We start from the raw sequence: 9,003 nt of genomic DNA, 5'->3' as shown, positions 1-9,003 counted from the left end.
ATATCTACCTAAAAAGGCATTTGATTAAAATCGATAATAGTAAGAAGAAAAAAAAATAGTCACAATTTATCTTATTTAAGATTTATTAATTATCATAATAATTAATAAATATTATATAAGATAAGTTTTGGTTATTATTTATTTATTTTTTTTAGTTATCAAATATTTTTGTTTATTTAACAAGGTACGAATCGTAAAAGTGATTCTAACGTGGTACTAAGGAGTGCTAATAAAAAATGTTTTAAAGGTTACCATTTAAAAACAATTATTAACCGAATTATATATCAATATATATAAAAAAAATTAATCACTTAATTTTTTTGTATATTGTGATAATGCAATTCGTTTCAATTAAAATATATGAATCTCTTTTTTAAATAAATTTTAGATAAATATCTTTAAAAATATTAAGCATATCAACGGCGAGTAACGTGGACTATATAATAGGGTCTATTAATATAAAAAAAATACCACTTCGTTAATTTTTTCTCTGTGACTAAAATATAAGAATTTTTTATTTCAATTTTTAATTATTTGGTCTATACCAAGGTTCTGAAAATCGAACCGGTCATCGAATTGCTCTAGATACTGGTTCACTGGTTTATAGGTTCAACCGGTTTGACTGTGGTTGAACCGTAAAAACCATTTTATAATAAAATAATAATTAAAATATAAATAAGCACATGAAAATATAATTATAGTGTAATCTAAACTTTAAAATATCATTCAAATTAAAGTGATTCTGAAAGTGCTTCTAGAGGAGGTCATGGAGATTCCAGTTTCCAAAGCTTGGCTGACAAATCTATAACCCGCTTCTACTTTGAATTCTCGGCTTCATGGCCACGCACTCCAAGTTGGATCTCATTTTTTGGGAGTGATACATTCTACTCAAGTTTTGCACGTATTTTCAAGCGGCTTGTACAAGAATGCGGCATGCCAGTTGTAGTGGCGCTAAAAGGCGCTGTAGATGAGTTTACAACTGCCAAGGAGAGGTCTAAACAATGTGTAGCTGCTGAAGTATTGGCGGGTGTGTTACACTCTGATGTTGATGGTCTATTGGGAGAGTGGGAAAGCTGGCTCATGCCTCAGTTGAAGAATATCATTCTAGCACAATCTGTTGAATCAGTTCCTGAATGGGCCACTTGCATACGGTATGCAGTTACTGGCAAAGGGAAATATGGAACAAGAGTTCCTCTGCTGAGGCAGAAAATTCTTGATGCTTTGATGACACCTTTACCTCCAACAGTAGCTACCACTGTAACAGCCAAGCGATATGCTTTTCTGGCAGCTGCGCTGATAGAAATATCCCCACAGAAAATGCCAGTTGCTGAAATCCAACATCTCAGGTAGGTCTTGGTTGATGCTTTCTTCCATACTTAAATATTACCAGCAATCCAACCCAATAATGTCAACTCTCAAGTTCACAATAAATGAACAAACAACATCCAAATTCCAAAATCAGAGTATACAAACAAGTACAACATCTAAGGTTCAATAAAATTCTTTGTTCACAAAATCAGAATTCAGTTCATCAGAGTTCAGTTCATCAGAATCAATGAAATCACAAAATCAGTTCATAACAGTTTCAGAGAGTAGAGACTCAGAGTTCAGTTAATCAGAGTTCAGTTCATCAGAATCAATGAAATCACAAAATCAGTTCATAACAGTTTCAGAGAGTAGAGACTCAGAGTTCAGTTAATCAGAGTTCAGTTCATCAGAATCAATGAAATCCCAAAATTATTTCATAACAGTTTCAGAGAGTAGAGACTCAGAGTTCAGTTCATCAGAGCACAGTTCATCAGAATCAATGAAATCAAAAAATAAATTCATAACAGTTTCAGAGAGTAGAGACTCAGAGTTCAGTTCATCAGAGCACAGTTCATCAGAATCAATGAAATCAAAAAATAAATTCATAACAGTTTACTCAGAGTTCAGTTCATCAGAGCACAGTTCATCAGAATCAATGAAATCAAAAAAATAAATTCATAACAGTTTACTCAGAGTTCAGTTCATCAGAGCACAGTTCATCAGAATCAATGAAATCAGAGCACAGTTTCATCAGAATCGGATTGCATCACAAAATCATGTTCATAACTAAATTAAAAATTACCTGGAAATGAGGGAGCTGACGGCGGGAAGCTGGTGAGGGCGTGACCGTGCTGAAGGCTGGAGTTGAGGGCGTGAGTGCGACGGCGCCAGGGATCTGCGGGGGCGACGCTGGTGAGGGCGTGACCGTGCTGAAGGCTGGAGTTGAGGGCGTGAGTGCGACGGCGGTGGGTGCGTTGAGGGCCTCCTGGAGTCGTGGGTGACTGGGTGGTGTTCTATTCTTTGGGAGGCTGGAGTTGAGAACTGAGAAGGTGGAGGTGGAGGAACGAGGAAGTGGAGGCTGCGACGAAGGAGAAAACTCAGAAAAGGGAATTAGGGTTCCCTCAGCAGCACAAAACGATGGCGTTTTGCTGCAGTATTAAAAAACCGGCCGGATCCCGATTCGGTTCGACCGACCGATAACCGGCCGGTTCATCGGTTCAAGTCCGGTTTTTAAATACTGCGATTTTTCTCATTACCCGAACCGCTACAGCAACCGGTTCACGGTTCGATCAGTTCGACCGGCCGGTTCGAATCGATTTTCAGAACATTGGTCTATACAAGCGGGAATAAAACAGTCCTATATACTGTACAAATAAATTTTATATACTATAAATAAATACTTTTTAATTTTAGTTTTTACATAAACTTTGGATAAATACCTATAAAAATACTTATTATGGTTTATACAAGCGGAAATAAAAGTCATATAAACTGTACAAATAATTAATATATTTAAAATATTTAAAAGCTAAAAAGAATAATTTTTAGTATCCCCACATAAGTATCAATAAATTTTTATGATAAATCAATATTTAGTTCACGCGTAACTCGAGTATTCCCCTAGTTTATGATATAATTGACTATAAATCACCAATAGTTTTTATTTATTAAAGAAAAAAAAAACCCTAAGCTTATAATGTGCTGAATAATAAGGTTATCTTATATTCGTTATTCAATCCAAGACAATTAGCAAACTGGTCCCAAGGTATTGCTCTCTAATAGCTTTGTTCATGCATATATTATAGCATTAGTGATGCACTCTATTATGTCCCTTACATGAAGAACAACAAATTTCATTCAAGAGATTAAGGCTATGTATTTTGGTAGAAAAGAATATACAATGAGCAAATGCAGCAGTGTAGCCACACAAAAAGGGAAAAAAAAGTATCATATTGGTTACATTACATATTTAAAAAGCATGTAGTTTTTCCAAATAAAAACTTCAAATGAGTACTCTCAAAAATATGAGAAAGGCATGTTCTGAAAGACACATAAGAAGACATATGCTCTTAGTTGAAATGATGATAGAGGAGCAAGGGTTTAATTAATGTGTTCATAATCTTGGTGTGTAGCGCGGCTGAGTGCGAGGGGTGTCCCAGTCTGCGACGATGTGGTCGCGAGTGATTTCCTTCAGTGAGCGGCAACCACTCAAGGCCATGGTTAGTTCAAACTCCTCACGCAGCATTTGAAGCACTTTTCTCACTCCAGCTTCTCCTTCAGCAGCCAAGGAGAACACCACAGGGCGTCCAATCTAACATAACATCAAAGTTTGCATATCAAGTAACGTTAAATAATCATACTTGAACATAAGTCACTCTCTGTATATGTAGGAATTCAACTGCATTACTATGGATTTAACTGTTAACTCATTCTTTTATAAGATAGTGTTGATTTATTTGTTTTTATTTTGCTATTTTTTAATTATGGTCAGAATAATGAAATAATTTTATATATAATAAGTATGCAATTATTAATGTTACATGCATGTAATTACATATGTTAAGTTTAGTTTACATAATTTATCGATCCTTATTCTTGGTATCATTAAAAATTGATATTTTTATATACGACGAATTTTCCAACCCATGTTTCCAAATTCTATCTAATAAATATGTTGACTAGTTTAGTTGTAAGAAAAATAACCTACTACAAACTTAATTAAAGAAATTTAATTTTATTTCTAATAATGTTTAACGTTAGATTGGATTTGTATAGCTCTTACTCAAATAACATAGTCTCTCTATATTCACTTAAAAATTGCGAGTTTAAGTCTCCTCATCTTTGGTTAAAAAAAAAAAAAGAATTTTTGTAGTTTAAACTTTAAAGTGAAAGATTATGTTTTTAATTGATTGGATTGCATTAATAAAATAGAATTGAAGTATAAAATTTACTTTTGAAAGAAATTAAATCAAGTGAACTCCAAAAATAATGTTGAAACCCTCATGAAATAGGGAATGATGGGTTAACTCGTCTTGGAACAACACTACTGAAAAACAGAGTAAGACCAATAGCATGTGCTATTCTAATGCAGTATACTGTTGACTTAAAAACAGAGTAAAAGCAAGTATTCAATCTTGGGAAGAGTTTAAGATATACTCACAAATATGCCAGAGGCACCAAGTGCCAATGCCTTGAAGACATCAGTGCCACGGCGCACACCACCATCCAAGAACACTGGAACACGCCCTTGAGCAGCTTTAACAACCTAAGCAGTTTTCACAACACAATTCACAATTCTATCCTTCCCATGCTTTTCTACAATATTTTTAACTTAGAAAATGTTCTCTAAATATTAAGTGTACCTCTTCCAAGGCAGAGATAGTGGCAGGGACATAGTCAAGTTGGCGTGCACCATGGTTGGACACTATTATTCCAGCTGCACCACTTTGTACTGCTATCCTTGCTGCCAAATTTAACATTAATTAAAGTATTAATCTTAAAATCTTCTTCATAGAGGGACAATTTGGATAGAATAAAACAATGAATTAGTTCTAAATATCTTTTGGAAATTGATAATGTCACTACAAATATGATTTTTTACAATGTATGTTTTCATGAAATTGTAGAAAAAAGAAGTAGCAATATCCATTCTTTATCTGTTGAGTCATCACTTTAGTCCATAATCTTTGTTTATTAGTCATTAGCCTCTAAACTGTTAAACTATAAGACAAATTAACTCCCTAAACTTGTAAAAGAAAATATTTTAGAATCTATTCAAAAGTCAAAACTATCAAAACAAAATGATTACTCAAAAAAAAAAAAGTTAGGAGAATTTGAGGCTTTCCTCGGATGAATAGATATGAATTAAGTATTTATTATTATTGAATTTGGTTTTCCTTACTGTCCTCAGCAGTCAGAACACCCTTAACCAGAATTGGTAGCTTGGTGATTGTCTGAAGCCACTTGACATCCTGCACAATTTACAAACATTACTTAGATATATGGGAGCCGCAATTTGTGCTGAACCAAGCTTCTCTAAAACAAAGACAGAAAAAATGAAAAGAAAAAATGTACCTTCCAGCTGAGAGTACGATCAATTTGTCCAGCAACATATGAAGCAAGTCCAGAATCATCAGCCTGGAATTAAAAGGACCAAGGTAAACAACTTATAACAATAAAAGAAAGTAAAATCAAACAATTTTATAAAAACTTCTCTTACTTTGTCCATCTTTCCAAGGTCAAGACCTTCAAAGTTCTTCAATGTCAAAAATGGTGGCAATGTGAATCTGTTAAGACACAAATTTATTGTCATAAGCATTTTTCCAATTTTACGTTTTCTTTTAAAAAATCCTGAAAACAAACGAAAGATTTTGTTGTTACCTGTTCTTGATATCGGCTTCTCTGCGACCGAGCCTTGGGGTGTCAACAGTGAGGGCAATAGCCTTGAATCCGGCCCTTTCGGCCCTTCTCACCAGCTGAGCAACCACATTCCTGTCCTTGTACACCTGAACAAAATGGTGAAAGGCAAATAAGATCATCACAAGCATTTGAATGGAACTGAAAGGAAGTTTTTGAAGCTTACATAGAGCTGGAAAAAGCGAATTCCTGGTCCGGTTGAAGCAACCTCTTCAACACTTGAAGTAGCCCAGGATGACAGAGTCTGAAACAATCACAATACTTATTATATTGTATAAATAGAGAACATAAATCCTTAAAATGTCAAAGCTCATTAGGCACAAATATGTCACAGCTCACAAGCATGTATAATATTTTGAGTGATCATGAATGTAATTTTGTGTATTTAGTGAAAAATTGGTGATTAACAACAACAATGCTTCTAGTTCAAGGTCTCTAATGATGTGGAATATAAACATAAAAAAAAGGAGATTTTTACCATGATAGTTCCAGCGGCTGATGCAGCTCTTGCTGTTGCATATTCTCCTGCAAATATGAAGGGAAAAAGTATCATCCAACTTATTCAAAACCTAAAGAAAAGCGATGTTTGCACTATTTTGTGTGCACGCATCTTTTATATATGTATATATTTTTAATCTTCTCTCGATCTTACTTCTTATTAATCAATTTCAATACCAAAACTAAAAGATGTACAAAAAAATGTACAGAAGTATTCTCTAGAACCAAAAGGTAGTGGATCAAGTAATGATCCAATATTTGTTTCTAAATCTAACAAGTATCAGACTCAAATAAATAATAAGTTTTAGCTAGTCATGCAAAATTGCAAATGATTCAAGCTTTTTCATGATTAGTTTTTCTACGGTGAGCAAACTACCAAAAGTTCTTTGCAAATAATTTATTTGTCGACAAAAATACTTTCAAAAAATAAAAACGACAAACATGTTTTTAAAAAAATTAAAAGGTAAGACAAGTATCTCAAGATAAAGTGAATATAAAAACAAATTTACATTCTATGGAATACTTTTGTCATGCTTTAAAGTTTTTTAAAAATATTTTTGCTTTTAAATCGGAGTTATGTTTGTAGTTAACTAAATCTTTAGGAGTATTTTTTTCTAGAATATATCATTTAATAATATGCATAACTAATTCTATTGTAAGGATTTCTCTTGGACTAACTAGAATTGTAACTCTGCCGAAATTCTAAATCAATCAATAAATTAGTAGAAATTAAGGGATTATTATCTTCTTTTAGTTTTGTCTTGCACTCATAATTGTATAATACCAACCTTATAAAAAGCTTTCAATTTCAGTGTTTATTTCCGTACATAAATGAAAGTGCCAGTAATCATACTCAGATACTCTATCAAGTACCATGAATGCATGAATGTGACATAATCTATATGCTCTCTCTTAATGCTGTCTCACTCTCGTGAAAATAGTATTCTCTCTTAATGTTTTATAAGACAATTAAATATATCACCATATTTGATTGTTTTACGAAGATCTAATTTTTCCTTCCAATTAAAATCATTTTCGAAAAACAGACAACAATAGCACAAACACAATTACTGTTTTCTTTTTTTTTTTTTTTCATCACAAGATTCTAAAAACTCAAATCAAACGCATAATTCCAGTTTTTTAACCAAAACCGATACTCATTACTTTGTCGACAGAGAGTATGTGTTAACTCGATGTAAAAGACAAAAATGTGTACAAATAACACAAGTCAAAAGACAATTATACCCTCAGGATGAGCCATTTTCTGCATGGCTGTTGGGGCAATCATGATTGGCATGGAAATTTTGAAGCCCAGAACGGTGGTTGACATGTCTATCTTGCTCACATCAATAAGAATACGTGGCCGGAACCTGCATGTTTTTGTCAATCATATATTATATTATTTTTCAGGACATTTAAGTTTTCATTCCTTAGAAATAAAATATATATATATCAAGGGACCACACAATAAAATCAACATAATTTTTTTCAAACAAATAAAAAAATAAAGAGAAAAAATTAAGAAAAGTTGTTACAAAATTCTTGAAAATGCATTTCTGTTTTCTTGGAGAGTCCACTGGTCTTCTGCACCAGATGCATAGTAATCAAACACCATCTTTGGCAATTTCTGCTTTGCAATTGCCTCATACTCACTGACATTGGTTATCTCCATTTTTCAGACTTTTCTTGAATCTTCCTTCAGTAATCCTACAAGATTATCAGATGCCAATGTTTGCATTAAAAGAATACACTAAATTACCAATCCGTATAAAATATATATTAAATATAAAATATATATTAAAAATAAATTAAACAATACATGTATTTATATATAAACATACATAACTAATTCGATAGCTAATTTTTTGTGCGTATAATATTTTTGATATTTTTTAGTGTCAACATTTATAAACAGTGATTTGTTTTTAAAAGAAAAGTGGTTCAAATGGAAAGTAAAACTCTAAAACAAAATAGCAGCAGTAAAATTGTAAACCCGGTTGAACCCAGGACTATAGTCTATACTATTAAACCATACATATCCGGTTTAATATTCAGTCTGATTTTTATTGTTTACAACGTTTTGCAGAAGAAATTAAATCAAATGTTACATATATACATGTCTTCTTCGTTTAAAGGATGAAAAGAACACTGCAAAATCAAAACTTCATGCTATAGCCTTGCTCTAATAAATTAACATCCCTTTCCTCTCTAATCATTACATGGCTGAATTTTTCTTCTTAAAAATCGCGAAAACAAACTGAGCCAATAAGTTTTCTTCACCAGCAAACTCCCACATCAATTTAAAATTGAAGCATACATACATCATATATAATAAAAAGAAATAAAGGACAAAAGCGACACTTAAAAAAGCCATGCATACACAGAAACATTACTCTTCAATGATCTTTACCTATAATAATAAAGTATATATATGATTATATGTTGTTAGAAAATTAACTATGCAGCAGTGTGCATGGAGATAGAAAAGGAACCAGTGAAGATAGAGGAAGATAATAAAACTGAACAACACACTATAAAGTGTTGAAATAATAGCTATAGTAGATAGATACGATATGTAGCATGGTGACAAAGCGTGGTGTGGGCCACAAACTTGTTATCAATAATAATATCGTGATATATTTTGTGTATAATATGAAATATAAGGGATCGAGTTAGAATTTTTATTTCTATTTTTTTTCAAGTGGATGAGCTTTTGGAGGTGAGGATTATTTTGGAGCCCAAGAATCTAATCAAGAAAGTGAGGTGCCTATCAGCCACAAA

General features: G+C 32.6%; 1 protein-coding gene across 2 annotated transcripts; it reads right to left on the bottom strand.

The window, feature by feature from the left end:
* Positions 1-3,243: 3,243 nt before the first annotated feature.
* Positions 3,244-7,963, bottom strand: LOC107459742 (glycolate oxidase 1). Of its 2 annotated transcripts, none has more exons than XM_016077992.3 (11): positions 7,758-7,963; positions 7,468-7,592; positions 6,203-6,249; positions 5,891-5,968; positions 5,689-5,813; positions 5,528-5,594; positions 5,383-5,445; positions 5,210-5,279; positions 4,671-4,771; positions 4,469-4,573; positions 3,244-3,619 (listed from the first exon to the last, which is right to left on the bottom strand). In XM_016077992.3, exons 1-11 carry the CDS (start codon positions 7,892-7,894, stop codon positions 3,422-3,424), a joined length of 1,116 nt encoding a protein of 371 aa, XP_015933478.1. In that variant the 5' UTR covers positions 7,895-7,963; the 3' UTR covers positions 3,244-3,421. The 2 variants fall into 2 exon arrangements, with proteins under 2 accessions (XP_015933478.1, XP_015933479.1); XM_016077993.2 differs by having other exon boundaries at positions 7,468-7,599; positions 7,761-7,869.
* Between the last annotated feature and the right edge of the window lie 1,040 nt (positions 7,964-9,003).

This window comes from Arachis duranensis, chromosome 7, assembly GCF_000817695.3.
Source record: "Arachis duranensis cultivar V14167 chromosome 7, aradu.V14167.gnm2.J7QH, whole genome shotgun sequence".
NCBI lineage: Eukaryota > Viridiplantae > Streptophyta > Magnoliopsida > Fabales > Fabaceae > Arachis > Arachis duranensis.
Note: the sequence above shows the minus strand (reverse complement) of the source record. Positions and strands in the feature narration are given on the sequence as shown.